This window comes from Meleagris gallopavo, chromosome 16, assembly GCF_000146605.3.
Source record: "Meleagris gallopavo isolate NT-WF06-2002-E0010 breed Aviagen turkey brand Nicholas breeding stock chromosome 16, Turkey_5.1, whole genome shotgun sequence".
Classification (NCBI taxonomy): Eukaryota; Metazoa; Chordata; class Aves; order Galliformes; family Phasianidae; genus Meleagris; species Meleagris gallopavo.
In genome coordinates this window covers 13,499,372-13,523,915 of record NC_015026.2, presented here as the reverse complement: position 1 = coordinate 13,523,915, position 24,544 = coordinate 13,499,372, and the positions used below count along the sequence as shown (strand labels likewise).

At 37.8% G+C, this 24,544-nt stretch overlaps 2 protein-coding genes across 2 annotated transcripts in view; both read left to right on the top strand.

Annotated features, from left to right (window-relative positions):
* LOC109370169 (zinc finger CCCH domain-containing protein 11A-like) overlaps positions 1-24,544 on the top strand; it is a 129,935-nt gene that overhangs the window by 78,370 nt on the left and 27,021 nt on the right. The gene's annotated exons all lie outside the window — the stretch shown is intronic.
* LOC100549177 (VPS35 endosomal protein sorting factor-like) lies at positions 86-21,222 on the top strand. Its single transcript, XM_010719867.3, has 9 exons — positions 86-204; positions 995-1,075; positions 2,688-2,751; positions 4,968-5,066; positions 5,902-5,979; positions 7,444-7,558; positions 17,805-17,944; positions 19,152-19,317; positions 20,942-21,222. The coding sequence occupies exons 1-9, from the start codon at positions 101-103 to the stop codon at positions 21,205-21,207; spliced, it is 1,113 nt and encodes a 370-aa protein (XP_010718169.1). The 5' UTR covers positions 86-100; the 3' UTR covers positions 21,208-21,222.

Genomic DNA, 24,544 nt, shown 5'->3' with positions numbered 1-24,544 from the left:
AAATTATTTTGGGGAAAAAAGCCAACAACTCTGATAATAAAACTTACCCAAAATATTTATTTTATAATGTGTTTGTAAAAATACCTTATTTTAATTCTTCATGTATTTGTACTTTCAGGAGAAATTCTTGCCATTTCTGGATATGTTCCAGAAGGAAAGTGTGAGAGTGGAGGTTTGCAAGTGCATTATGGAATCTTTTATTAAGTGAGTGGAGAATATTCAGATCAAATGCACTCTAGAGAATCTGGGCAACATTCTGTAGGATTGTTAGGGAAGATGGACTGAGCCACTGTTTAGTCCACTTATCTTGTGAAGATAAATCCAGGCTGTGAGGGGGAGGAGGGGAATTGTCAGTTTTGTTAATCTATTGATTGACTGCTTAACTGTTCACAATGAAAGCTGAAATTGAAGTAATCACACTGAGGCTACTTAGTACTGATCAACAGATGACTTGTTCCATGAGCATTATTTCAACTGATGTTGCTTTAATTAGTTTACAAGGATTTTTTTTTATTCCATCCGATATCATCACACAGAACTGTTGCTTTGGTGTAAAAGAGGAGAAGAGAGTTCCTTGTTACAAGCTCCATTATATATATATAAAAAAAGGTATTTTTGCAGTTGAAAATGCATTTGTAAGATGAGGTTTCATGCTCAGATATTATAGAAATCAGATGGTTCCTTTCAATTAATAGGTTCTTGGAAACAGCTTTTTCTGTATTACCTTTTTGCTTTAGATTACAGAATTGCAAGCAGATGCTAAATGATGATAATCCACTGAGAGAAACAAGTTTCTATTTTTTCATAGAAGGGCATCTTAGCACATTCAAAAGTGGTGTTTTTTTTTTTTTTAATATTTTGTAACTCTTGTACATTCTTAATGTCTTACAGCCCTGATGGTAGGAATTGCTCATTAAATATATGTTGCTCTATTCACTGTTTTGCATCTTGACAATGCAGGATTTCTCATTGCTTTTTCTAAAACACTTTATAGGCATCAGCAGGAATCTACAAAGGACCCTGTTATACTCAATGCTCTTCTGCATATCTGCAAGACGATGCATGACTCTGTGAAGTAAGATTAACTTTACTCTTTCTAATAACTGCTTACACAAAGTTTGGCTCCTTGGTGTACAGCCTTGCTCATCTGAGAGTGTTTCATGATGGATTGAGGCATGAATCCAGTTAGTGGTGAGGGAAGAGCTGTACAATGAAGTGGAAGCACATACTGTTCTTTAATTAGTGCTTTACGTATCTAGAGAGAGAGAAACAGAATTTTAAAAGGAAAGCAGCAGCAATTTTGTAGGTTTGTCTAAGAAAGGCACTTAAAATACAATTAAAGATATTCTTGGCAATTAAACCAATGTCAGCTTTGAGTTACAGTGAATAATAAACTATTTATGGGCTTTAAATGAATATGTGGACATTAAAACACAGATTGCCATCCTTAATTGATCCTTTTATTTTGGCCACTTTCAGTCATAACCAAGGGTTGTGAAATCTTCAAAAGGACTCCTGGATGATCCGTAGAAATATCAGCAAAGCATCATATTTCTAACTATTTTGAAGTAACTCTCTTTTTTTCCACATCCTGGTTCAGTAAAGTCCCAGGCCTCACTGGCTGGGCCACTGAGGGCTGTAGGGCTCACTGACACAGTAACAGTTGTTGGAGGATGACAGCCTTCAGACTGGTAGCATTTTGATTTAGTATTGAACTGGAAACCTATAATTGACCTGGCGATCCCATTACAACTCTTGTGATCCTCTCAGAGTTGTCTCTTTTGATTGGCAAAGCCCTAATAAAGAAAATCTCAGCATGATTATCTTCTGCTTTTACAGAATTTATATAATAAAACTACTGTCCTCTTCCCATCTGGTGTCTGAGCTATTGGTAAATGGAAATTGATAACTAAAGGTCAAAGTTGGAGCTGAGTACATAATACAGGGATTAAATTGTAGTAGTTAATTGTTATTTAACTGTTTGTTTATCTGTTTTCAGTAAAACAGATTTGACTTGCTGGATTTTCACATGATGTGAATTTATTTCAAATCTTATTTGAAATAGAATTGATATCAATGACAATCTTGAAAATAAAGTTTTTATGTATCAGTCTAGTTCGTAAAGAGCTGCCTTTCTGTTTTAGTAACAAGATGTTAATGACAATTTTTAAATAGTGTAGCAGGATTTTAAAAAAAAAAAGACAAGGTAGTGTTGTCTCTTAAATACATTATTATACACTATTCAGTGTGTATTCAAAAAGTTTTCTCCCATAAATAGGATGATTTTGCTTTTAAAAAATAGGTTTACTTATTGCTTTTCTATAATCAATTCCCTTTTAAGTTCTCAGGTTGTAACACAAGACTTAAGCCATTTTCTTACTTGCTCCAGTTAAGAACATCGAGCTTTCTTGTCTTCATACTAGATCTAAGGTTCTGTAAAATCTAAAGAGACTTTTAGCAATTTTTGTATTTCCATAAAATTTGGAATTCAGTGCAAGGTTGACTTCATGACATTCATATTAAGATTATTTCCTTTGTTTTATAACTGAAATTACTAGGTTAGTAGTCTTAGCATGCAATAAATATTTTATGTAGACATAAAGTTAGTATGTAACATTTTAACTCCTACAGATAAATAAGTTGTTAAGCAATATTCAAGAATTTGCCATGTAAATCTTCTGTTTCAGTGCTCTGACGCTTGAGGATGAGAAAAGATTGTTAGCAGCTTTGATAAATGGATTCATAAAAATGGTGAGTGGCAGTTGTATGCAACTGTTGGGGTGTACCTTTATAGCTGGGATTTTCATGGGAAACAGGTGCCCATGTGCCAGAATTAGAGGTGGTACATGACTTGCTTAAGGCTGCTGAAAACCTGAACCAGTGTATTTTATTGAGTATGCAAGTGTTGAAAGAAATATAATGCAGTGTTGAAACTGGGATGGTGTGGTATGGTTAAACTGTACATGTGTATTTAATCATATTTTTCTGCTGTTTTCTGCTTGTGTAAAACATATTGAGTATTTATAAGTTTAATAGTAATTAACTTTTTATACTGCAGCTTTAGAGAGATGATCACAGAAATCACTTCTATGCAAATGAAATTCCCCTTCCCATAACTAAATGGGATCATTTTATTATTAGGAATAAGATATCTTCTATCATTAGTTGCCCCACAAAAACTCCAGTTGTTGTTATTAAATTAATTTTTAGTCCCTCTCTCCCTTTTAGTAAATAGATTTAAGTTGTATCTCGTCCCCTGTGTTTGTGATGTTGGGTTTTTTCATTTGCTTGTTTTTTTTACAGAGGTCTTTTAAGTTCTTCTCTTGGTATTCTCTACACAGGTGCCTTCAGTGCTTGGCTTTTCTTTCACATCATCATAACTGGCAGGCTTTGTCTCTGCTTGTCCTCGTTCTTTGTTTTAATTCTACAAATGTATCTCCGGCTTGTTGCTTACTCTCTTCAGCTGTAGTATTTAGCTCTATAGTGTGATGTTTAAAGTATTTTTATTAAGGTTTTCATGCAGAATAATATACAAGGGCTGCTTCAAAAGTATTGGCTCCTATTTCATTGTGTTGGCCCACAATGTCAGAGGTGAATGTTGGTGGGTTGGCAGCTGAGGTTGAACCTTCCTGCCTCCACTCCATTACATTTGACTGGTGTGTAACAGACAGCAGCAGAAGGACAGTCTGACAGAGCTGTGTCTGATGTGAGAGTGTGTATGGAGCAAGGATGTGTCGCTGAATTCCTCCATGCAGTAAAAATGGCACCCACTGACATTCTTGGACGCTGGTGAATGTTGACAGAGACCAAACAGTGGGTGCTGGCACAATCAGGAGTGCATTTCAGCAGTGGAGACAGCAGTTCACCTCCGCTGGTGCAGGTTTGTATGAGCGTGGCATGCAGCTCTTGTTCACTGCTGGTGAAAATTGCAGAGCTAGTGGTGGTGACTGTGTTGGAAAGAGAGTGTTTTGTAGCTGAGAATTTGCTCTGTCAAATGGTGTTATTGTGTTCTCTGTATTTGCTGTAGTTTGCATTGGGATAAATAGGAAGCAATACTTTTGCAGCAACCTACATATAATTTCCCTTAGGAAGATTTCACACACTGAAGATACTTGATGTGTCTTTATAGATCTGATTGGGAGAGGTTTTTTAAAAAAAAAAAAAGTCCCAGAGTAGCAAATTATTAGTTCCAATTTTTAAACTGAACATTAAGATATTCAGTTTTCTTAAGGGTAGGGCAGAGTGAGCAGTTGCATAAACACAAGCAAGGCAGTTGGGTCTGTAACATTAGAAGCAATCTTTTGTTTTCTGGTGTGGTTCTTTTGATCTTTCATTGTGTGAATTAAATGTAATTTTCCTTCAATTCTCTAAAAATTTATTTTGTGTGTGACTTGAGAAATAAAATATAATGCAGCCATGACTCTTAGGGAAAAAAAAATAAAATAGAATAGTTGTATCCATAAATATAGACTGCCTGGAAACTTTCTCTCGCTGTGCTTTTGATTGACAGCTCAGACACTCCAGCTGACAGTGCTTGGTTTTAAAATCCAGAGGGTTAGAAGTGGAGCATCCTCAAGTCGGAATTGTTTTTTATTTATTTCCTGCCATTACTTTGTTGCTATACCTAGTTAGAAAAATAACTTTTCCTGAAGGCCCACTATGTAAATGGGAATTAGGAACCTGAGTACAGATGTACTCCTGGATTTGTTTTGTTTGTTTTTTTACCAAGCCTGTGTCTCCCAGTTCCATAGTATCAGGTGTTCTGCCAGTTTTGAAAGTACTCCTTGTGAATCTAGGAAATTTTGTTTTCTTGAATAATTTTTTGGTTTGCAAAATAGTGGAATGTATACAAACAACAACAACAAAAAAAACAAAACATTCAGGTTTTTCTGAAGTTTAATTATTGGGAAGCAGTTAAATGTTTGTACAACAGTAAAATGTTTTTTTTGTGTGTGTTTCCTTTATAGGTTTCATTCGGTCGTGACTTTGAACAGCAGCTGAGTTTCTATGTTGAAGCTAGGTCTATGTTTTGCAATCTGGAGCCTGTTTTAGTCCAGCTAATTCATGTAAGCTATAATTTATCTACATTAGCTTAATAGATGGGGATATACTTGCAGTTCTCCCATTCCCTATTTCCCTATTATTGGTCAGTATCAAAATGATTAAAGACCTTACATCAGGTGTTTTAAAAGTAGACTTTGATCTCATCTTTCATTTTTATCATCCAAAACTCTCCGAAGTTCTTGCTTGACTCTGAGGTCCTGGTGCATGATAGATATCAGAGCAACAAAGAAAACTAGTTATACTGGGAGAGATTTCAAGGCCAAAGTGCCATAAATAGTACTTTTATATATGTGGAATTTGGGCTCTCTCTTATGTAATCCTCTACATAGCAGTGGTTAGACTGTGTCTGATCTGCAGACATGGACAGAATCCTGCTGTAATTGGGAAGCTTAGTTGCTTTTCTGTATACAGTGGTATGACAGATGAGCATTTGGTGCAACTGATTCCTTTGTGTGATATACTACATCATATCTCCTTTTAAATCCTGCTTTTTTGGTCTTGTTTTTTAGTGACTTGTATGTGATTTCTAGCTTAGAAAAGAGGTGATGCCACTGCTTTAGCTGGGAAACAAGAGATAGTTTCAAGCCTTGAATTAATTGAAAACCCTACATTGACAGACCTCCAGAATCATATTTACTTAAAGAATCAGTGATTAAAATTCTCCAAGTGGGGAGAGAGTAAAAACTAAATAATACAGTGAAGGCAGACCATACCTGAATTCTTTTTGACAGTTTCTCTTCTCTAACAGCATGCAGTAAACCATGCAGTTCGTTATTTGCAAGTGACCTAAGAAAGCTGCACGTTTCTTAATGTTTTGCTTTTTTTGTGTCCGTGTAGTCTGTGAACCAACTAGCAATGGAGACAAGAAAGGTGATGAGAGGAAATCATTCTAGAAAGACTGCTGCGTTTGTCAGGGTAGGTAAGAGTCTAATATGTTTTGAGCCTGTTTTCTAAGCAGGTAGTAATATCTGCTGCCACCGAAGTTTACAGTTTTTGCAAAAGCAGTGTGTTATTTTTTTATTCTGTTTGTAATCTTATTATCTCTTGGTGCCACTGATCCTTAATCTCTAAAAGCAAATGCTGCTGTTTAAGAAAATATAGATGCAAAGCATCCACTGACAGCTTTGTGTCAAGAAAGGACAACACTGTCTCTATCCCCAGAAGAAGTGCTCATGTTCATTCTAGAAAGCTTTTCATATTGTATTTGAAATAAAGCATTTAATTTATGTGTAACTCAGTCACACAGAGAATGGGAGACAGGAAAAATAATAAGTTCAAATTTCCATCTCATAGAGCCTTTCAGTGTTTAAAAGGGCCTTATAAGAAAGATGGAGAGAGACTTTTTATCAGGGCCTGTAATTGATGGGATAATGGGTAATGGTTTTAAAGTAAAAAGGGTAAATTTAGATTAGAGGTAAGAAAGAAAATCTTTATTGTGGATGGTGAGGCACTGGCATGGGTTGTCCAGAGAAGCTGTGGATGCTCCACCCTTGGAAGTCTCCACATTCAGTTTGAGAGGAACTTTGAGTAACCTGATCTCTGCTTCAGAAGAATGTTGGAGCTAGATGATCCTTAAAGATCTCTTCCAACCCAAATCATTCTATGAGTCTATGAAGACAGTGCTTGAATTTCAAATAAAGAACTCCCTTTGGCTTTAATGTTTCCAAGTCTCTACAAGGATAGCCTGAAGAGTTTTGAAATACTCTCAAACTCTTCAGGTTCTTTTTGTTCTAGTCTTCTCACCTGAAACATAGCAACAAAGATCAGGTGCTTCTTTATGTGCTGTGAAGGAGTAAGTTGTTATTAATGAATGAGTTTTCATTAATGGACCTGCACTTGGGGTCCTGGACAGGGAAGTAGCTAAGGTGGCAGCTTGTGTATAGATGGAATGAGTGCTTCCCAGCCAGACATTTGGGCTGCTCCAGTTGGTCTAAATCAGCAGCATGCCATGCTAGTTCTCATTCCTCCCAGTCGTGCACAGCGCCGTTGCTATAAGCAGTTTGATACATGGCTTGCCCCTGAGCACCTTACATCTAATAAAAGCACAAAATGCTAATGAAAAAAATCAGCTCCAGACCAAAACCTGGTTACTTGAGAAGGGCTATTTGAGTTAGAGTCATAGATTGAATGTAGAGGTAATCTATTGGTAATTACAGTAAATAGTAACAAATATTGTTATAATTATTGAAATAATAATGAGAGATACAAATTTTGGACTTCACATAATACCTAATTCTTATTCAAAATCTTTCATTAAACCTATTGACAGGTATGCATTCCTAATCACATATGAAATCAGAAATGATTGCTGTAACTCTTGAGTTAAGAATTTTCTTCAGTTTTTTTTTTGTTTGTTTGTTTGTTTTTACTTTGCTTTAGGCTTGTGTTGCCTTCTGCTTCATTACAATTCCATCTCTGAGCAGTATCTTTACACGTCTTAATTTGTATCTGCACTCTGGACAGGTTGCTCTGGCAAATCAGTGCCTTTCACAAGGTAAGGGAGGAGTTTGTTTACTTAAAGATTCTCCTATTTCAGAAGTATTTGAATAATAACTTCATTGAGATTATAAGTCATACAAGTATATAGCAGATGTAATTACAAGTCTGTTTTACATACTGTAACAACGGAAGCATGTCATATTGAAGCAACTTTTTAGTTCCGTCACTAATCCTGTGGGGTGAATGACTGGGGCAACTGATTACTGATTCTATTTACATACTTGTGGGTATGAGGTGGGCTGGTCCTGAATGAAATAACTCTGAAATTAGGAAAACTATGGAATGTTTTCTTGCATGATTGTCCAAGTACTCCAATCGCAAATAGTATGCTTGAACATAACTGCAAAAGAAGGAAGTAGTTAATCTGTTAACAGCACAGCGGCTGACAAAGTCTAGGAAAAAGCTGGAAAAGACTTAAAACTTAAGCCAGTGACACCAGAAACTTGTTTATCTCTTCTGCTTTGCTTACCTAAGAGTATGTGACGCTATTTGGATAATGTAAAAAAATTAAACATATATTTTCTTAAATCTGAATTAGTAATTGAAATGGAGCCTGAGTACAGATTTTCCTCCTGTTGGTTCAGTCTTAAGTAATTTGAAATACTAACAAAAAGTGATCTGTAGGAAAAAAAAAATAAATTGTAGCTACATCAGCAAGTTTATATGAGCAATACATCTATATCACCACTTAATTGTGATCTTGTTCACGTTCATGCTGCAAATTAAGACAGTTACCTATTCTGAAAGTCTCCTAACTTTAACTGTCTGCAGTATCTTTTCTTCTTGAAATGCTGTCATTCTACTTTATTTTGCAGTTCTAATACTAACTCTGAATGTCAACTCTAAAATGGTAAATGCATTTTCATATACATATTTTCAGTATGAAAGTGAAAGTAGTAAATGGGATTAGTTGGCAACATCCTTTCTTGTGTCTGTTAGTTCTTTGGTTTATCTCCGCTTTCTTCTGAGACCGTTATAAATGTTTTTGTTTGATGGTTTTAACCTATGATAACTACAGCCATATGTCTTGTGCGTTCTAAACTTGATTCATTCTGTACTTCCAGCTACCGTGTTTTGTTGTTAGGGCTCTTGCAATGAATATTTAAAATTCAGGTAGAACTGTGTGCGTGAAAATAAAAATATAGTATATTTTCTAGAAGCTACAGTTGATTTTTCCCACTTGAATTTGACACTGAACAGGCAATTTTGGCACTCAGAGTTTGTATTTTACTGTTGGTGTTCAGTAGCAGGTTGTCCCGGTTATAACCAATGTGTGATGGCTCGCCTGGCAGTGAGTTTTGCTCACCCTGCCTTACTGTACTACAGTGAGCTGGGTAAGATCATGCTGGTCAGCCTCTTGGGAATATTTATGGCTACTGAAGTGAAGGTCAATCATGCATTCTTTTGAAGAAAAGCAACATAGACCAACTGGGTGACTGAGCTGTGGTTGCTTTGGGTTACAAAAGGTTCTTGTTTGCCACAGGAATGTATCAACACAGTAAAACTGAAATTGTAGCTGGGTTTCTTTTTGTGTGCACTCTGCCACAAAAGTCGTAGGTGAAACCTTTGGAAAGGCTTTATCTACAGGAAGTAAGGGGAAAGCAATTCCAAGTAAGTTTAACTTGCCAGCAGTCAGATGATTGCAGAATATTGAAAAGGATAGATTTTCATGTAAGGAGATGCATCAGAACTGGGCATGGGTTCTGCAGTAGAAACCTCTGTGATAGCCTTTTCATACTGCTGTCGGGAATAAATTCTTGTTTACAGGGAGTCAGAGCTGGGATTCATTACGCAGCCTGATTTCTGCCATGTTGGAGGAATAAAAGGGAAATCTATCTTTTCATTCACTTACTTGGGTTTCCTTTTCAGTTTGATGTTCTCCAAGCTCTGCATTTACCAGTAAGTTCCAGCTGCACAAAAAAGCTGACTTAGGATGCTGATTAGGATTTTTTAGTACAGGATGATGGCTGTATTTCTTTGTTTTGAATGTGATGCTGCCCATGGAGCAAAGGAGAGGGATTTAGGGCAAAGCTGCCTGTTGTGTTCAAGAATGCTGTGCAAATAAAAGATCTGCAAAGTTGGTTGTTGTGAAAATACTATTTTTGCAGTTTCTTTGTACATAACTGAGTTAACCAAAAATAGACTTTTTCTTTTTCCTGTAGAGCTTACCCTAACGGAGCAGCTTACCCTATCATTTGTACCAGTTTTTGTTGTCGTCACTGTGGTGCAGTGCATCTTTTGTTGGAAATTTTGTTTCTGTCATATAAAGTCCTTGAGAACTCTGCTCTGCTGCTGCTGAGACCAACTCTGTGATTTAATAATTCTTCAATTTCTAAACTGCTTTTCCACTATTTTTAGGATCCAAGTCTTGTCTGACAGGCTTGTGGCCACCAGCAGCTGTCCTTTCTTTTCAGTGTGAAGAGGTGATAAATGTGCACAGCTGTGAGAGTGGGAGCACTGTGCTCTCACTAAACAATGAGCAAGCATCTCTGTTCTGAAATCTTTTAAGGCAGCAGGTGCATGCAAAGTATTATGAAGTCAATCTCTAAAGTTCATAAAGTTCATTAACCATTCTTCTGAATTTTAGACCCACAAGCAGATTGATTCATTTAGCAAGGTTTTACAGTTAAGCACTTGTTTGCTTCCTCAGAAAAGTTCTTTTGAGTGTCATTTTTTTTCAGAGACATCTCATTTGCATGAGTAATTTAGCATTTGTTAAACAGGCAACAGTGGCACCAGTCTGTGGACATTTCTGTGATCTGTCTTTGCATATTCTGCTCTATTGTAGTCAGAAAAAGCATTCAGATAAAACATTCTTGAAAGTTACTTTTAATGCAGTTTAGTCTGTCTCAACTGAATGTGTTTTGTGTGTGTAAGGAGTAATGATTAATTCATAAAAACAAATTCAAATCCAGTCAGTTAACTGATTCCCAATATGCACCTATCAAAATCAACGCAGCATGAAGACTTAAGAGTGTGCAGCTAATGATAGTATTAGACTAGGATGTGAAATCAGAGTGACAGGATGGCTTGGGTTGAAAGGGACCTCGAGGATCATCAGATTCCACCCTGAGCTGCAGGCAGGGCTGCCAACCACAAGCTCAGGACTAGATCAGGTCACACAGGGCCCATCCAGCCTGGCACCTCCAGGGATGGGGCATCCTCAGTATCTCTGGGCAGCAGAGCCAGCACTGCACCACTCTCACTGAAAAACTTCTTCCTGATATCAAAACCTAAATCTCCCCTCATTTAGTTTAAAACCATTCCCCCTTGTCCTATCACTATCTATCTATCCATCTGAAAAGTTGATTTCCCTCCTGTTTATAATCTTAAATATAAAACTGAAAAGTACAGCACGTGATCCGATGGTTCAGTTGGTAGTGGGACATGTGTTTGTCCATGTAGTTTTCCTTTCAAGATTACAGCTGATGCGTTTTGCAGTTTCTATTCTTGGATTTCTTTTTAACTTTAAAAACCTTACAGTGAGTTTAGCTCTTCTAGTGGGTTGAGTTTTCACTTAAATATGTTATTAAATTGGACTTGACAGGATGCATTTCTGTTGGTAATAGGATGATTTTTCTAAATTGTCAATATATCTAATGCAAAAAAAAAAAAGAGAGTAAAATTGCCTGCTGAGCTAGGTAAGGGGAGTTAAAAAGACTTTTTTTTTAATAGAGAGGATGTGCAAGTCAGCAGTAAACAACATTGGCTAAAGTGGGGCTCACACTGATCAGTTACCAACAATTGGAGAGCCACAGCTGACCTGCTTCCAAGTGCAGGAGTCCGTGTGCCTCACTCTTGGTACCGAGGGGCCGTAGTAACACTCCCAGTGCTGGTATCGGATTCTTCCATTTCCCTCTTGCAGATCACAGAGTTGCCTACTGGGATTTGCCATGTCCAAGTAACTGGTTGAACTCACCCAAGTAGTTACGTACTAGAATTGTAATTGTCATTTTTCTTGCAATAGATTTTCTTTAATATGGCATAATTGGAACAGAAATGTGAATTTGTAAGTGTGTAAAGGCTAATAATAACAACAAATGGAGCTAGTAAGCAGCTGTTAGTATTCAGAGCTTGGGCTCTGACAAGACAGGAGAGAATCTAAAATGAGAAAAGTCATTGCATGGTTTGGAGAGAGAGGCTCAAAAAGTACATAGAGATTTTTTTTTTAAACTTAATGTGTTCTATGGAACTATTGTGGGGAAAGTACTGAAATTAAAAACTAACCTAGCAGAGAAAAATAGCCTTATTTTCATTTTGGATCAGTTCTCCAGTTCTGTAGGGAGGAAGGCACAGTCTTAGATTGACATACAGCTGGGAAGAAATAGTAAAAAAAAAATTCTTAGCTGCACAAATGCAAGGAATTTTTCTTAATACAGACCTAGTTTGTAATATTTCTGTGCATTAAATGCATATGAAAATGTTACAGAATCCTGGTGAAAACGTCGGCTTCAATTCAGTTTCTTTCATATGGTCCATGGGTAGAAATATTGTTACAGAAGATACAGATTCCATGCCAGAATTTCTGATAATTCTTCACCTTCAAAGAGGAAAAAATAAATCGTCTTGTCTTCACTGAGCCTTCCAAGTGGCTCTGCCTCTTGTATGCCTGCTCTTTCTGCACTGACAACCTAGAACAAATGTGCGAAAGAACTATATAGAGGGAGCAGGGAAACAGAATTAGCTTTCTGATATGTTCTTAGATTGTACTGAACTTTGTTTTGAGGTCTGTCTAGTACAGTGAGTCTTCAGTCAGGTGGATGTCTGTCCAGGTGTGCTGTTTAGAATGTATGAAATATGAATACTGTTTCCTTTGCCTACAGCTCTCAAAGAGTTTTTTTAAAATAAAATTAATAGATCATTTTCAACGATTTTTGTCCTAGATTTCTTGCTTGTATCTCTGGAGAACCAATTAAGGGCACCCTGTGCTTTTTTCCTTTAAATAAGTCACACACCAGTGCTTTGGAGGGCCATGCTGCCAACCTGGCATTATGAATTCTCATCAGTCATGCTTTCTGTCATAGGGAGTGCTTGACTAAATTGAGATTAAATGCATGCTTCATTGTGTCACTCTTCTGGATTTTGAGACATGGGTATTATTTTAATTGCATGTATTTCCTCCCTGTGGAATTACTGCTTTTGTCTGTCAAAGAGAAGACAGCATGATTCCAGCTGTTGGTCACAGCATTCAGCAGGTGGATATGGATGATGCAGCTTGCTGGTAACGTTTGTTGAGCAGTGCTTTCATTTCAAAGGCTGTGAAACCCTTGCCACACTTCAGAAGTAATATGCTGAGTGAATAATGTAATTAAACTGATTCTTCATGACTTATTTCAAACTTAATGTTGTCAAACAAAAATTTATTGAACGCAGAAAGTCTGTTCTCACAATCAACTGGTGCCAGTCAATAGGTTTAGCAAATGCAGATCTTAATTCTGAAGCATACCCAATGCTTAACGTGCTCTAAATATCCATTGCTCTGGCTTTTAGATGTAACAAGCAGATTGCAAAATTAATTCTTGTTCTACTTCAGAGAATGTTCTCTAATTCTGCTAGGCTTCAGCCATGCTTTGGAGAAGTGTAGCATGGAATATTGAGTAAGTAATTTTCAGTTGTTCTAATTATGCTTCATCGTGTTTTCTCAATAGTATTATATAACTATTAACAAAAACTCCAACGTTTTGTATTGCCTTGAAATGTGTGTGCAGCTTACCTGCTGTGGTATTGTGAAAATTTCAGTCATCTTCAGGCTTTTTCTTATTCCATCTGTTGGAGTTGATAAGTTCCTAAAGAACCTGTGTCAGTATGGGTCTGTTCTGATAAGGAAATAAACTCATATCTCAGCACCTTTTTAATCTGAAAGGATAAAGAGAAGGAAATCAGGAGGTCAGGACTGTGTTCTGGGTAGAGAAGGACATCATACATAAACAACTATGATAAACATAAATGACACAGTGACACTTCAATTTTTCCATTAATGGCCGATTACTTGCCTTCTTGGCAGCTGTTTAGGGTGTATTTTTCAGGAAAGCAACCATAATGACTCCAAAATTTTATGTGAGTGTAAATAGCTTATTTAGAGCTGATCTTCCTGTAGCTACAGCAATGCTGTTTTCCTGTTTCCTTCCCCACAGGCTTTACTAATACTAGATTTTGTCTGCTGTTTTACTGCTCAGAATCATGAGCTCCACCAGAAGCTCTTTGTAGTCATGCTCCAGAGCACTCTTTGTCACCTCTTCACTGTTGAGCCCTGCTCACTGGGAGGACACATCTTTCTGCAAAGCCTAAAGGAACGCAGTGGTCGTTTCACTTCTCTGTGAGAACTTGTCTTAGTCATGCTCTTTTCCCCATCCATTCCATACTTGTATAGGTTTGGCATCCTCAGGAGGACTTTCCTTCTTATGTTTTGTTAGCTTAGGTTGGCTTTTCATTTATTTTTGAGTCTTTTATATGAAATACATTGTTAAAAGCTATGTAAAAAATCTAAGAATTTGCATTGGTTGGATCACTGAATGGAGATTGGCAGGTTTGGGGTTTTTTTTTTTTTTTTTTTTTGGAAAACTTCAGAGATTTGAAGAATTACTTTCTCTGCAAAGTTTATAGTGACTCTTGAGTCATGTTGCTTTGGTTTGGTTTGGTCTTTAACTAATGCATTTCTCTTTAAAAGTTGTTGATAGTATTCTTCCTTTGTATTTAAAGATTACTTCAAATTCCAGCCTGCCCCTCTAAATTCCTAGTTATGATTTTTTTTAATCTGCTTTTGTGTGTGTTTACTAACTACAGCTTCAGGATAAAAAAAAATCTTTCATCCATTGTTCTTTGTCATAATGTCTGATCTCTCTGTATGTATTTTGCCTTCTACTTATACCTCAATGTGCCTTTGTCCAGGAGTGTCAAGGACTTGCAGTAGCAACGTGCTAGTCACGTAATTACATCTTTGTGTGGTTAACTGATAATATGGCTTCACATAATGCACTGCAGTTCACCAAACCGCAGTACGGTTGTTTTCTTATTTTGTCTTTGTTATTTCAAAATCTTTGTAGTTTGTAGAGAGTGGTGTTTAGATAGTTTTAGGACTGGGAGTGTTCAGTAAATCAATAACTCAAGGGCAAAGCACACTTCCATTATGTGGCACATTTCTCACGGCGACCTCACTGACGTTGTAAAGAGAAAAGAGTTTTAAATGTCTGCAGAGCTTGGTTATTAAAATAGCCATGCATTAGTTTACTTAAAGCCAGCAACAATTAAAAACTGCACCTACTTGCTGTTAGTTTTTGCACTAGAGTACAAGGCCTCATTAAGTTCCCAACATCTGTCGGAAGTGGAAGCAAAACCTTTGAAAATACTGGGATGGGCTTAATGGTGTTGTAGGATGTGGCGGTGATCTGGAATGCAGAAGGCTACATATGGTCCCTGGTTTTGTCCTTTGGCTGGATTTGGCCTTCTGTAACTGTATCTGTGACTAAAAATAATTTGTGTGGGCATCTCACACCTATTCCCTTCTGCGCCTTAAAGGAATGCTTCAGCTTGTTTTCCCATCTCTACTAGTTTTGTTTCTCCCTATTTTTTTTTGCCTGCCTGAAATCTTTAATTAGTATTGTTTAATGAATTGTCATGCTACTGATGCAGCAAATATAATGTACGTTAAAATTTTGCCTGTAAAGATTGATATGTGGAAATATATGGAGATACAAAACCGTAGAAAATAATTGAATATGCGTGTAGGTGCCACCATGAACATAGCAAAACATTGAACAGTAATTTAATTTTTTTTTTTTCTGTAGCAGAATATTATTGGAAGTTCTGACTTGGGTGAGACTGTTAATTTTCCTGGCCTGAAGGTCAGCATGTATGCTCAAGGGAAAGATGTGTGGAGTTACAGACAATCCAAGAGAAGGAGCTGCTGTGAAAGGATAAATTTGGCAAAGCACGATGTTTGTCATGTGCAGTGCACAAGATTAACAGCAGCCTGGGAAGACTTTTATCAGGATAATTTGTTGTGATGCTCTCCACATAACCGACTTAAGTGGTTCACTTTAGAAGCAGTGTTGTACTTTTGGCAGGTGAGGAAACAGCCTGCTTCATCAGAAGAGGATTTCATCTTCTTCCTATTTTCTTTTTAATCAAGAACAAAGCATCTGTATAGCTTTTAGGTAATTATGGCTCCTTACACCTTCTGGATACTAGGAAAAGTTGGTGCATGGTTTTAACTTGAAATATGTCTAGAGGAGTAGCTTTATAAATGGACTTTTAAAAGACGTAGAGAAAACACTCTTGCATAAAATAATAATCAGTGCAATTCAGAATTAAATACCAGTAGTTGTTTTGTACTTAGTAATAGCCAACACTTCTGTGACAGCCTTGGAAGTGAACTTCTACTCCAAACTTGGAGCATGTGATGCGCACAGTGGCACCTCTCTACAAAAGAATGGCGTGGTAGTGTTTGTAGGAGAGTTACTTTTCTGCAAAATCTTCAATAAAACCTTTGCACTGATGTGAACTCACTTTATTTTTGCTTCTTACAAGTGGATGAATGTGCTTTAGTTCCCGAGTAAGAGCCATTTTGTAATTAGAAAAGATGAGGTATACTCAGTGATCATCTTCTCATTTGCCAGGACTTCTTTGGAGGTACCTAAGTAAAACATCCTTCTCGATAGAAAAAGCAACTGCTTCTTTGTTCTGTCACTTTTTTGTTTACCATGCTGCATTGTGTTGTGTTCTTATGAAATAACTTCAGAAGGCAAGAGTGCACTCTGCACAGACGTATACTTTGGTATGTAGACTGTTTTTTGACATGACTTTTCATTTCTGTTCGCTTGTTTTGATTATATGGTGATGTGGGGCACAACTTTTTTTTCCCCCTATACAGACAGCTGTGAAAGTGATACCAACTCATTTACTTGTGCTAGAATGAACATCTGCTGTTACTTTCCTTCCTCTAGTAAAGCTCAGAGGAAGATCACTTACCTTTCTTTGGGTTGGCTATGTAAACTAATATGTTGTTTGAAATAAATAGAAAACATTCCTTCGCCTCAAATTAAATGTGCAAGATAAAAGGAAATATGAGGTTTGACTGAAGGAGTCTGTGTTCCAAGTACTGAAAAGTTCAGAAGGACTCAAGCACTCAAATGCTGAAAAGAAATAAGAGTCAGAAGAATTACAGTATTTCCAAACAAATGTTTCACTGATATTCTTCAAGAGCTTCAGTAGATATCAGATAGTACTATATTTAGCAAATTTGCTTGGAGTCTCATGTGCTCAAATGAATTTTCCACTGTGAGCTGCACTCCTGAAAATGACTGCATGCTTGTCAGCGGTTATCTCTGTTCCCACCTAACACCCCTTGTCTTTTGCCAAGAACCGTCTTTGCTAAAATTTGATTTCATGGCCTCAGTCTGCGTTCTTGTAAAATAAAAGATGAATATAGTATCAACTTTGAAGCATTCTTTAAATTATATGGCTGAACAACTTGAATGGAACTTGGATGCTTTCGGATATTTTGAAATGTAGCCAAGAAAGTGCAAAAGAATGTTGCTGTCAGAATTTTTTCTGCAATGAACTCATAGCCTAGAGGAGCATCTACTTGTGCTAAGAGGAACGGTACTGTTTTTAATTTGTGAATATTAACTTAATAGTAAGCTGATCCAGTGTTTGCTTTTTGTAGGCTTAGAGACATAGCCAAGAACTATGAAAAATCTCTTAATAGCTGCCTGTAAATAGCAATAATTCAAATACTGTGTTCATATTTTAATGATGGTGAGTAAATACTCAGATGAAGTTGGCTGTATTTTCTTAGAATTTTAACAGCCTTTTGTGGATGGATTAGTGTGTGAGTTTGTGTGGTCTAATGCATACCATCCCCCTGCCCTTCTGGTTCCCTATATTTATGTCATAAGCCATTCTTTACCTTAATTTTGAATTGTGATGGTTTTTTTTGTTATCTATATTTTTTACTGTGCTTGCATTTGAAATAGTGATGCCCTGTCATTAAGTAAAGTAGAAGAGTGATAATTTCAGATGTCTCCAGCAGTGTAGGAATGTTTAAAAAAAAAAACAATAAAACAAACATCATCATCAGAATTAACAGATTTTGCCTTCTGAGTCTTGAGTTTCTTCACAGATAAGCATACAATCACCGTTTGTAGTCTGTTTGAAACAAACCCCAAGCAACCATCAGATCACAGACTTGACTGCCTTATCGGTTGGACTGATAATACAGCACCTCTGTTTTTGTTTTGTAGCTGATGCTTTTTTCAAAGCTGCAGTGAGCCTTGTTCCTGAAGTGCCAAAAATGATCAGTGTAGATGGAAAGATGCGACCTTCTGATGCCTTCCTCTTGGAATTCCTCTGTAACTTCTTTTCCACATTATTGGTTGTTCCAGTAAGTTTTTTTTGTGTATGTGTTCAGTGTATGTTTGGTTTAATGTAAACTTTCATTGTGTTCTGGTGTATACTCGTTTTTCTATCTGCTGATTGTAGTTCTTTCCTCTTTTATTCTCCTTTTTCCTGACCAAGTACATGGTGAATCAGCATAGTGTTACTGTTTCAATCCTCATAATTAGAATGGTGTATGCTGCTTTTTCCAATGGCAAGGAGTCTCCTCAGCCATGCGTTTCATGGAGGTGGTAACTTGTTAGAGGGGAAAGGCTCATTGCCACTGTGGTTGTACTCCTCTGACTACAGAAGATGCTGAGGAAAGCTGTGTCAGAACTGGATGCTCCTCAGAAAAATGGCTCAGGTGATTAGAGGAAGAAGATCCAACCTCTCAGATTTAGTAAAGAACAACTTGCAGTGACATAGGATTCAGTAACTAGCTTCCACCATTCCTTTTTCTATTTACTTTAAAGTACAGACAATTGGAAAGGTTCCAAGATGACTGAAACTAGTCATACAAATGTTGGTGTCATTGCACCAGCTACAAACTGAAATAAGCTGGGTGCAGTATTAAAACTGCCTGCAAAAAAATCATGGCTTACATAGAGCACGTCTTTGTAATTGTATTCCTTTCCTATTAAAAGTTTCTTGATTGTGACTTTGACTTCCCAGTGTAAATGTTCTTATAAAACTCATAATTATGAGTAATATACTTGTTTCTTACTGACATGATTTGAATTAAAAAAATTCAACCCAGTAGGTGATTTTAGGGCCCTGGGTTTTAACAAGCTGACAATTCTTCATAACTCCCCCATGAGTATAAAACAAAGCCTTTCAAAGCGTCTCTGTGGAGGCTGTGTAGATAATGTTTATTATTATGGGAAAACGAGCATTCTAGAATGAAACTGGAACACAGAATCATAAAATATCCCAAGTTGGAAGCGACCCATAAGTATCACTGTGTCCAACTCCTGGCAATTGGACTATGAGTTCTCAAAATGGGGAAGAGATTTCTAAAAGGATTTTCTGAAAGCATACTTCAGGGGAGGAGTTGCCGGTTTTGTTTGTATTGTGGTTTTTGCTCACATGGAGTTAACACTATGACTTCAAACCACCAAATGACTCATAATAATCTTCATTTTATTTTGGGATCGGTTGGAGGTTTGGTCTGGGTGTTTGGTTTTTTTTTTGGCTGATTATTTTCTCTTCTGCAGGACCATCCAGAACAAGGAGTGTTGTTTCTTGTGCGAGGATTACTAAATGTGATCCAGGATTATACCTGGGAGGATAACAGCGATGACAAAGTCAGGATTTACACTAATGTTTTGCACCTGCTGTCTGCAATGACTCAAGAAACATATATCTACCATGTAGATAAAGGTAATATGTTTGTCTGTTCCATCATGCAATTTGCAGTATTCCTATACCTATGAAATGAGTGATTTCAGTGTTACCCAATTTTCCTATCCAGGTTCATGTATTGTGGATTAAAATGATCCCAGGAGGTGACTGCCAAGCAGATATCTAGTAAATAGACATGAATCTGGTATTAGAATTTTACATTTATGGGCTTTTTGTGTCTGAAGTAGCAACCTGATTTATACTCATCACTGATTCACACTCATTAACACCAATTCTAAGAATATAATGCCTGGTTTAAATAATGGTTTTCATTATTTAAATAATACATTTGCTGCTTTGAAGGCAAGTTTTCAGCTTTGGCAATTGTAATAGCTTATAAAAAAAAAATCTTCAGAATAGCTGGAAAATATTCTACAGATCTTTTTTTTTAAGTGTCTGTGGTCTTTCTGTAATAGCATGATATTTTGATGGCTCTAGTGTTGAGAGTTTTCATAGAGAGGTCCCCAAATTGAGATACAGTGACAATTAATTCTTTCAAAGAATACAAGCAAGGTTAGTCACTATGAGAGACCAAGATAGTTCAGAGTTCCCTTTTGGTTGCACAGGGCTTTCAGGTGGAGGCAGGCTGGCATCCTTTCTGCAGCAGTCTGTCAGTTACCAACCACAAGTGTATCTTTTGCAGTCAGCAGCATAGAAGCTGGATCTCAGTTGAATAACTGCTCTGCAGTAAACTTCCTGTTCAGATTTCTTGTGGAACTGTGGTTTACCTGCTTTTGCTTTCGTTAGATTTTTATATGTGCAAAATAACTGCATAAACCCAATATAATATATTTAATTATATTTCAACAGAGAGAGACTTGGGACTATGAACTAGTGATTTCTCCATGCAGTTGGACAATGGTTCTTTTCTAGGCAGATCTCATATCTTAACTTCTTAAAATGAAGTTTACCTGAGAACAAAGGATAAACTTCTGCTTATGTGATCTCTGCTTTACCCAGAGTATAGTTAAGTTTACAAATTTCTTATAACCTTTTGTCTTAGAGCAGTATAAATAAATGAGGCCAGAAGTATCAGTTCTGTAAGTTCTAGAAACTTTAAAAAAAACAAAAAAACAGAAAACAAACAAAAAAAAAACAAACAAAACACAACCTACAACCTTTCAAGGTCTCAGAAATTAAAAATGTGCTTTCTGGATTTCTTTCCAGCAAATAAGATTTTACTTTGGGAAAGAGCATTATTTTTAAAATGCATTTTCCATTGAAAATCTTGTTTGCACCAAGTAAAATACAAACTTTGGCCAAGGCCTGCTGCCATTAAAAACGATGACCAAGCTTTTCTAACAAGGAAAATGTGAACACTGATACTATTTTCTTCCCTAGTGTTTGAGTCTAGCAGGTATTTTTGGATCTGGCTGCATCCAGGAATATAGGAGTGGTTTTAGTCTAGGAGATTCTTTTCAAGTATTAAATTCTTAGAATCAAGAGGACATAGTAGGCAACCAATTTAAACAAGATTATTTCACTTGCTTAGTGAAGGAAAGTCATTTTATAAGATCTGGTCTTCTATAAATTGCTGGTGTTTTCAGTAGCAAACGAACTCATAACTCTTGAGATAGGCCTAATCTTCACTTCATCTCTGCAGTGGATTCCAATGATACCCTGTATGGTGGAGACTCCAAGTTCCTGGCTGAAATCAGTAAACTGTGTGAAACAGTAATAGCACAGATTCTGGATCATCTCAAAACCCTTGGAAAGGAAGAGGTATGTCCATACTTTAACTGGATTAAATGCAAAGCCAAAATTACTTTGGAATTGAGTAAATGGACCGCCTTCTTGGCCAGGTTTGATCTTTTAGGAAGTTCTGGGAGCTTTACAATGAGAGGGAATCAGTTTTCTTGTTTTACTTAGTTTTACTTCTTTAAAGAAGTTAATTGATCATGTATGCAGATTTGTGGTAGAAAGACCTAACGAAGGTTAAGAGTTTTGAATTATCTAATCTGAATATTGGTGTAGTCTGGGTTATGGAAACATGACACTCTATGTGGTGTGACATATGTATTTTTACCTTTATAAAGAAAAGGTCTTTGTAATGAGCTAAGCTTCGTGATGCAATCATTGTCCTTAGCAAACTGGTGATCGGCTGTCACCTTTCTCTGTAAATAAACCATATTTTCTTGCCAGCTAAGTTAGTTTCCTGAAATGTCCCATTCTGTAATAAGCAAAATGGGAGTTCATACTTCATGGTAAGTGCAGTGGAAAAAAATTGTACAAGTTTTGGATCCCAGGCCATAGAAAGAGAAGTGCAGGAGGAGGGAAAACATGTTTTGTCTCTAACCTCTAAATATTTGTTTTATTTGCTCAATATGAGGTAAAGAAAACTCTTGACATTTCATTGGCTTTCCTGATTGGAGTTGCAGAGTCTGGGAGATGAAACACAGCGTAAGAGTTTGTGTATGGAGGGCAGGTGACCCGTGTTTTTCAGTATTAGTGAAATCACCATTCTGCTAACTTACCTCTTTCTGAGGTTGAGCCCCTCAGCAGCTTCTGTGTTGCTCCTACTGAGCTATTGAATATTGACTGCAGTCTTGTGGGCTTGTAGACTGAGATGAGAAGGCAGGAGATAATTATCTGATGGAACTTTTAAAATACCATGTTTCCCAGTAGCTTGTTTGGAGACCTCTGTTACAAGTGTAGTCCTTTCACTGCTTTTGCTATATTGTTTACCCTTGTTAAGCAACCATAGAGATGTGAGATGAATACATCCTTTGGAAATGCCTTTACGTCATTGTATTCATGACCACTGTGAATGGCAATTCTTTTTCAGAGCTGCTACAGGAAAGAAAAAGACGCTTTGCTTAGTGGTGTCCAAGCAGATGCTGGCAGGAGATTTTATCAGTTTTCTGGGCAGTGGGTCGTGTATGAGGGATTTCTTATGTCTGAATCCTATATGGAGTATGTGGGTGAGGATGTTTGTATGGCTTGGTGTGTGGTTTCTGAAAGGCTTTTTTTCATCTTTCAAGCTTAATTTGAGAGGTGGTTATTTCTCTGATGTATCTGTTGTGTAGAAAACTGGATTTAAAGCTAAGCAGCATGGCTGTAATTCCTGCCCTGCCTTTGTCACTGTGGTCTTGGATTTATTCCTGTGTCCATCCTTACTTACAGAGCATCTAATTTGCTTTTTGTGTAAAAGTCCCTGAGAGATTTAGACAAAAAAACCCCACAACATTATGTAAAAAATAAATGTTTTTCGGAGGAAGCTGTTGTTGCTGAGGAAATAAAGGTGACAGTATTGTCTGAGACCTCTGTTGGTACTGACATGGGACCTAGCATGGGATCTCTGTGGTGTTTTCATTGCCTTGGTGTCAGTGACCTTTTATTATTCATCGGCTTGGCCACACGTTTAACAAACAGACCTTTGATACTGAGTTTTAATTGGTTCATTCCCTTTAAAAGCTACAGAGGAAAACAGTAGTTTCTCACAATAAAAGGCTTTCACCAAAACGGTGGTTTGGAAGAGAGCAATGCTGCTTCTGTCAACTCAGTGTGGTCCTTTTGCATTATTAAAGAATCCTTCATCTGCGTTACAGTGCTTGAAGTACAGTTCTCACTTCTGGACAGTTCAGTGAGGTTTGAGCTGCTTCTGGTCATGAGAGCATGTGTCGGTGAATCCTCTCTCAGCGTTGTGTGGGTGGAGGATTAATTTTGTGCTCCAGGTTTCTTAAAAATGGAGATAATCTGGCTGCTCACTGCTCTGTGTCCAGATGGAGCATGTTTCATTCAAACACGGCTTTTGAACCAAAACATCCAGAGCAGGTGGTTGTTGCTGTGTCAGGATGTGCCATGTGAGAGATACCGGAATTTTCATAGTAATGCAACAGGAGAAAGCAATTCCTGGGTACCCTCTCAAGGCTTCTTTCAGCACAGCCAATTTGTTCATCTATAATATGAACCTCGTTAATGCTTCAGTACAGAACAACAAGTAGAGCTGAGCAGGGTGACTGTGTGTGTGGATGTGTTTTAGATTGAAAAGTTCTTGGTGTTCCTGAAGGATTCTGTGTCCTTGGCCAAGTCTAAGAGTGGTTAAACATTTCAGTCCTCTTTTTGGAAGAAGAAGGCAAGGGAGTTTACCCACTGCAGTGTCCAGAGGATGTTGTAGTGATGGAGGTACTGTTTTGACAAGTTTGCAGCTTTGTTGCTGATGTCTTAACAGGAATGATGGGTGAACATGGAGCACATCAGTTCCACTTGCTGGTCTTGGTGCTGGAGAGCCCACACTTCCAAGTCAACACTTTTATTACAGCATTGTCTCTGGCTTGCTGGCGGAGTTAAAAGGTTATAAATAGTTTGATTGGAAACATTGCCTCTGCATGCCTGTAGAAACCATCAGGATTGCTGAGCATAGCTTTGGGAAGAATGGTCCAGCTTTCTGTGAGCCACAGGCTCCACATGGAAGCACGTCTTTGCTGGATTAACTTAATAATGACTTTGAAGTAGAGATGAACCTACCCTGGTGACTGTATGGAGCTGAGAGGAGAATGTTGAAATGTTCTGCCCTGACTCGGAGGTGCTCACTGCTCCCTGAGCAGCTGCCACCTGCGCTCTGTGTGCATCCTCCAGTGGTTGCTCAGGGACTTTTTCTGAAGGACTGCATCCAAACCCAAATGCTTTCTAGCATGCTGGAAAAGTGATCACAGAATCACAGAATTGTAGGGGTTGGAAGGGACCTCAAGAGATCATCGAGACCAATCCCCCTGCCAAAGCAGGTTCACTACACCAGGTCGCACAGGTAGGCGTCCAGGCGAGACTTGAATATCTCCAGAGAAGGAGACTCCACAACCTCCCTGGGCAGCCTGTTCCAGTGCTCCGTCACCTCACCGTGAAGAAGTTCTTACGCACATTCGTGCAAAGCTTCCTGTGCTGCAGCTGATGTCCGTTTCCCCTCGTCCTGTCTCCACGTACCACTGAAAAGAGACTGGCCTCACCGCTATGGCCGCCACACCTCAGATATTTATAAACCTGGATCAAGTCCCCTCTCAGTCTTCTTTTCTCAAGGCTAAACAGACCCAGTTCACTCAGCCTTTCTTCATAGGGGAGATGCTCCAGGCCCTTCACCATCTTTGTGGCCCTCCGCTGGACTCTTTCCAAGAGATCCCTGTCTTTTTGTACTGGGGAGCCCAGAACTGGACACAGTACTCCAGATGAGGCCTTACCAGGGCAGAGTAGAGGGGGAGGATCACCTCCCTCG